The following is a 5,732-nucleotide window of genomic DNA, read 5'->3' on the forward strand; positions in this document are numbered from 1 at the left end:
CTCTTCCTTGGCTGGGGGTAATTCAAAAGGCAATGGAGGGCTGGTAAATCCTTGCTTCAGGGAAGACACAGCTCAGGAGAGGCTTGATGAAGCCCTCACAGGATAAGAAAGCCCCTTTTTAGCCTTAATTCCCTCCCACCATTGGGATTTACGCTTTCACATCCTTCTCTAAGATGCCCTGGCACCTCCAGGCACAGCACTGGAGGGCAGAGACATGACCTGGATGGGCAGGATGGGGCAGCCAGACCTGTCGGGTGCCGATCTGCTGTCACCACTGGGATTTAGGGTGCTGTCCCCAGGCTGGACAATCTGGGGGTGCTGATGCAGAGGTGATGCTCGTGGCTCTCGTGAGGTCTCTTCTTGTTGCTGCAGCACTGATCTGGAGGAACTGCACCGAGTCGGGATGGAGCTTCCCCAGCCCTCCCTACTACAACGCCTGCGAGCTGGAGGCCATTGGCAGCAACAACGACACCGAGGCCAAGGCAAGTGGCTCCCCCGGGGGCCAGGGGCACCCTCTCTAGCACCACCCTACCCCATGCTGACCCACGCCAGTGGGTAATGAAACATGAAGATGCTCTCAGGGATCTCTCGGTGGCCTCATCCTTCTTGCTGAGCTGCCTGGAGGGATCTGAGCTTGGCAAACACCCTGTCACCTCCCTGCCCATCACAGACCAGCACCTCCCAGTCCACACTGCCTCACTCTGCTGGTGCTTTCCCTTCCAGAAAGGCTATTTTGTCACCATGAAGGTGCTTTATACCTGCGGCTACTCTACATCCCTGGCAGCCCTGCTCTTGGCCATCGGCATCTTCTCCTGCTTCAGGTAGGGCTTGGCACTGGCTGCTCCGCGGGCTGCGGCTGTGGGACAGCAGGATGGGGAGGGTAAATCCCCTGCCAGAGCAGCCAGGCTCCATCCCTGCTAACACAGACAACAAGGGAGGCGTGACACAAACTGCAGCATTGTCCTGGACTTTAACCCCCCAGGCTGCCCTTTCAAGGTTTGTTTTTGCAGCCCTCTCTGTGCTGCAGGAGAATGATCTCTGGAGGTGGCCGCAGGATGTTCCCCAGAATACCTCATCCCCAGGCAGCAGCCTCGAACACAGCACAACCCGCTCCTGCATGTTTTCAGAACAGGAAAAACTCCTCCAGGGCTTCATGCTTCACCATCACCAAAACATGGTCAGCCTGGCTGGGGTCAACCCAGGGAAGCGGCTTCTGAAGGAGGAGCTTCTCTGCCCATCTGCTCTCTCTGCCCCTCTCAGGGCACGACACATCTATGCAGAATCACAAACTGGTCTGGGTCGAAGGGACCTGTAAAGCTCCTCCAGTCCATCCCCTGCAGGGAGCAGGGATATCTGCACCCAGAGCAGGGTGCTCAGAGCCCCAAGGGCCAACCTGACCTGGGATGAGGCATAAACCACCTCTCGGGGCAACCTGGGCCAGGGTCTCACCACCCTCAGTGTAAAAAAATTCTTTGTGATATCTAATCTAAATCCTTTTAGTTTAGAACCATCCCTCTTCCTCCCGTAGGAAGCTGCACTGCACCAGGAACTCCATCCACATCCACTTCTTCACCTCCTTCATCCTACGTGGGGCTTCCGTGTTCATCAAGGACGCCATCCTCTTCTCGGATGAGTCCATCGACCACTGCACGATGTCAACGGTACGGTGCTGAGCCCTGGCACAGTGCTGGAGGGGTCTGGCTGCCTTTGCACTGGATTTAACCCGGCAAAGTGGAGGGAGGCAGAGGCTGTGAACCTGGGGAGGAGAAGCTGGCTTGGGTGAGCTTCAGGAGGTTCGTGATGGCTTCTCTGCATGTGCCCTCTGTGCAGAGAGCAGGTTCTGCCCTCAAAGCTCTCCCTGGTTTCAGAGTGTCCCAGTGAGGACAGCCCAGATGTGGTCACCACAGACAGGGGTTTCTAAAGGCCCTACAATAACAGGTCTCCTGCCCACGCTGTGCAGGCAGAGCGGAAAATGCTGCAGGTGATGTGCAGGACCAGAGCAGCATCCCTGGGGCTGCACTCAAAGGCCATGGCACGCCTCCTCGAGAGTGTGGACGGGGAGGAGGACCATCCCCTGTGTCCCCAGGACAGGATCTGCTGCCAGCCAGCACTGCTGAGCCTTTCCCCCTCCTCATCCTCACAGGTGAACTGCAAAGCAGCCATCACCTTCTTCCAGTACTCAGTGCTGGCCAACTTCTACTGGTTGCTGGTGGAGGGCATGTACCTGCAGACCCTGCTGCTGCTCACCTTCACCTCCGACAAGAGGTACATCTGCTGGTACATCCTCATCGGCTGGGGTGAGTGTGGGGCCTCCCGGCACATCAAGCCCCTCCCAGTGAGGTCCCATTGACCCAGACTGGGGTCAGACACCGCTGTCAGGGGTAGCCTGGGCTTCACAGAATCAGAGAATCGTGGGATCATTGAAGTTCAAAAAGACGTTTAAGATTATCGAGTCAAATCATTGAATCTCAGAGTTGCTGCTCCATGATCTGCCTGGCCAAAGGTCTGCAGGCACGGGGCTCCCCTTGGCTGCTCTTGGTGTGTCCCCCATCCCAGCACCCCTCGGCATGGCCTTGTGCTCGGTGGAGCACCCACCAGCTCCTGCCAGCCCCTGGAGCTGGTCAGGCAGCACAGCCTGTTCCTGGTCCTCGTGGTACATGTTCAAAATCTCTCAAAGGGGAAAACACCTCCTAACACTGACCGAACACCTCAATGTGGTCAGGATGGGGCAGAGACAGGTCCTTCCTGCTTCCCACATCTTTGGGGGGCTGGAAACACCCGTCCCAGGTGCCTGGGGTTAGATGTAGGACGGGGCAGGAGGGTGGTTAGATGTAGGATGGGGCAGGAGGGTGGTCAGAAGGTGACACACGGACAGGAACATCACCTGCAGTAGGGACCATCTCTTTTACAACCTGGAGAAGGGGGAAAGGCTGCCAGGCTGTCACCTTCCTGCCACCTCCAGAGCCCCAGACCTGACCCAGGCACATGGTTCTGGGGACCAGGGATGGAGGGGAGGTACAGGGGCTCCCAGGAGGCCCAGGGTGACTCCACATCCCTGCCTGGGTCCTGTCCTTGCAGGCGTCCCCATGCTCACAGTCTGTGTGTGGGTGGTCACTAGGCTGCAGTACGACAACCACGGGTAAGAGCAGCCACCCCTCACCTCTTTCCAGGGCAGCTCGGCCACGCGTGCCCAATGCACGTCCCAGGGGACAAACCTCTTGCATGGGAAGCTTAGGAGGGGAGAAGTGGGGCAGCACTTTATTTTAATGCTATTTCTATTTTCTGGTGGGGCCCAAAGACCCCCTCGCTATGGCAGGGCCCCTTGCAAGAGGTGCTGTGCAAATGGGGCAGGGGACTTGGGGGTGGCGGGGCAAGAGCTGGGCTATGAGGGTGCAAGTGGGTGGCAGATCTGCTTCTCCTCTTCCATAGGTGGGCAGGGGACTTGTGGGTGGCGGGGCAAGATCTGGGCTATGAGGGTGCAAGTGGGTGGCAGATCTGCTTCTCCTCTTCCATAGGTGTTGGGACGACTACACCAATCTCTACTGGTGGATAATCAAGGCTCCCATCCTCCTGGCCATATTTGTGAGTATGTCCCCAGGGCATTCTGGCCCTAGAGCTGGGGGTCCCTCATGGACAGGGAGACCCAACCAGGAGTCTGTGCAGAGCCTGAGACGCAGCTTCACATGGCAGGTGAACTTCCTCATCTTCCTCAATGTCACCAGGATGCTGGCACAGAAGATCTGGTCCCCAGACATCAGCAAAAACTACAAGCACCAGTACATGTAAGGGCCACTTGGGCAAGGGGGAGCTCCCCTCACCCTGGTTTCTGGGGGGACCCAGGGCATCAGGGACCCTTCCCTGCAGGAGCACGGAGGAGGGTCATACTTGGAGCCTCCAAGACCTGCTTTCGTGGAAAACCTCTTTTGGGTTAAGACCAAGCTCTCGGGAAGAGCTTGTCTCACAGGGCAGCAGGACCATCGCCTGTCCCCAGGCTCACGCCCTTGCTCTCTGCAGGAGGCTGACAAAGTCCACGCTGCTCCTCATCCCTCTCTTTGGGGTTCATTACGTGGTGTTTGCACTCTTCCCCGAGCACATCGGTGTGGACGTCCGGCTGTACTTCGAGCTGGTCTTCGGCTCCTACCAGGTACAGACTGGGAGAGATGGGCAGGCAAAAGCCCCAAGAACCCTTCCTGTCCCATCCCAAGATCACACCAGGAGCCCCTGGGATGCTCTGCTGGAGCTGTGCGCTCTTTTGGGAGAGGGCTGTGTCCCAGGCACCCCTCAAACACCAGGGGCAAAGCACAAAGGTTATGGTCCAGCAAACAACTCGCCCTGATCCCACACCCCTGCTGCCCGTGGGGTGGGATAAGAGACATGGGAAGATGCTAAATGCAGGCAGCAGATGAGCACGGTGAGGTCCAGCCCCCTTTCTCGGGTGAAATTTGCTCTCTCTGCCCTTCTCAGGGGTTCCTGGTGGCTCTGCTGTACTGCTTCCTGAACGGGGAGGTGAGTGCCCCCCGCCCCAGCATCAACGCCGTGGGCACCACAGCCACACACGTGGGCACACAGACACCCCCAGGGCTGCACCCTGGGCATGCGTGGGCATGCAGATGTGCAGGGGGATCTCCATCCTCTGGCACTCCAAATCCCTTATTGAGCCCAGGGTGCAGCTCCTGCCCCTCCAGTGGGTGCTGGTGGGTGCCCCTGGGTGCCAGCACCAACCCATGGTGTTGGTTCAGGTCCAGGCTGAGATCAGGAGGAACTGGGGCAAGTGGCAGTCATCCATGGAGAGCAACGTCTTCAACCTGGCGACCCAAGACTTCACAGCATGAGGAGGACAGCGTCCGGGGGGAAAGACTTCCTGAAGCATGGTGGTGGTGGTGCAGCTCCACAGTTACGGTCCCAGAAATGCAATAAAAAGGATTTTGTAGGTTCTGGGTCTGGCATCCTCAGAGGGTGGCATGAACAGCCGCTGGGAAAGGCTCTGCCTGCTCAGGTGCTGGCAGCTCTCATGGATCCATGACGGTGTCTCACCTGCCCAAAGCTCCCTTCGCGGTTCAGTCAGTGTTTCAGGCAAAGGGAAGAGGGCTCCTCCACCTTCTCTGCCCCAGGACTGGGTAAGAAGCACAACTATTGGTACACAAGGGACATCGGGCATCTTTCATTTGGTACTGGAATGAACACCAACACGGCCCCAGTGCTGAAGGGATTTCCTGGTTTACAAAACCGTTTCCCTTATGGGAAGATGGGCAGACAGAGCCTCAGGAGCCATTCTGGGGGTGGGAGAAACAAATACAGAGGCAAAACCCCACACAGCTCTCTACAAGAGTCCCCCATTGGTCTCATGACTCAGTTTCCCTCCTGATTTCCAAAATGTTTCCCTTTCTCACATGCCTGTTTCTTCAGCTGCTCTCGGTGCCGATGAAGATGGTGCATCATCCTTGCCATGTCAGCTCTCCCAGGGGCTTTGCACCAGAGGGACGGGATGGTTTGCAAGCAGTGGGACTCGCTCATCTTCACTGGGGACTCGTCTACCCGGGACTAGAGAGGGTTTTGTCAATAAAATCTTGTTCTGGAATCCAGCACTATTTTTCAGAGGTTCGGTTTGCTCTACAAACACAGACAACTTGGTACCAGGCTTGCTAGAGGGTGGAAACCCTGCCAATACCTGCAGCACCTGGAAACATTCCCTGGGGCAGAAATATCTGCTTTTGCTCCGCCTGGTGAAGCAG

At 57.4% G+C, this 5,732-nt stretch overlaps 1 protein-coding gene across 1 annotated transcript in view; it reads left to right on the forward strand.

Moving 5' to 3' along the window:
- The window catches only part of LOC104489121 (vasoactive intestinal polypeptide receptor 1-like), an 11,752-nt gene extending 6,877 nt beyond the window's left edge, over positions 1–4,875 (forward strand). The window contains exons 4-13 of the mRNA XM_010131237.1: positions 373–482; positions 724–821; positions 1,529–1,661; positions 2,144–2,297; positions 3,079–3,139; positions 3,516–3,582; positions 3,691–3,782; positions 4,015–4,144; positions 4,465–4,506; positions 4,740–4,875. Of these exons, the coding sequence (XP_010129539.1) occupies positions 373–482; positions 724–821; positions 1,529–1,661; positions 2,144–2,297; positions 3,079–3,139; positions 3,516–3,582; positions 3,691–3,782; positions 4,015–4,144; positions 4,465–4,506; positions 4,740–4,832 (980 nt within the window). The 3' untranslated portion in view covers positions 4,833–4,875. The remainder of the gene's footprint in view (positions 1–372; positions 483–723; positions 822–1,528; positions 1,662–2,143; positions 2,298–3,078; positions 3,140–3,515; positions 3,583–3,690; positions 3,783–4,014; positions 4,145–4,464; positions 4,507–4,739) is intronic.
- The last annotated feature ends 857 nt before the right edge of the window (positions 4,876–5,732 follow it).

The sequence above is a fragment of the Buceros rhinoceros genome, unplaced genomic scaffold (assembly GCF_000710305.1).
Source record: "Buceros rhinoceros silvestris isolate BGI_N320 unplaced genomic scaffold, ASM71030v1 scaffold27932, whole genome shotgun sequence".
In the NCBI taxonomy this organism is placed as follows: Eukaryota; Metazoa; Chordata; class Aves; order Bucerotiformes; family Bucerotidae; genus Buceros; species Buceros rhinoceros.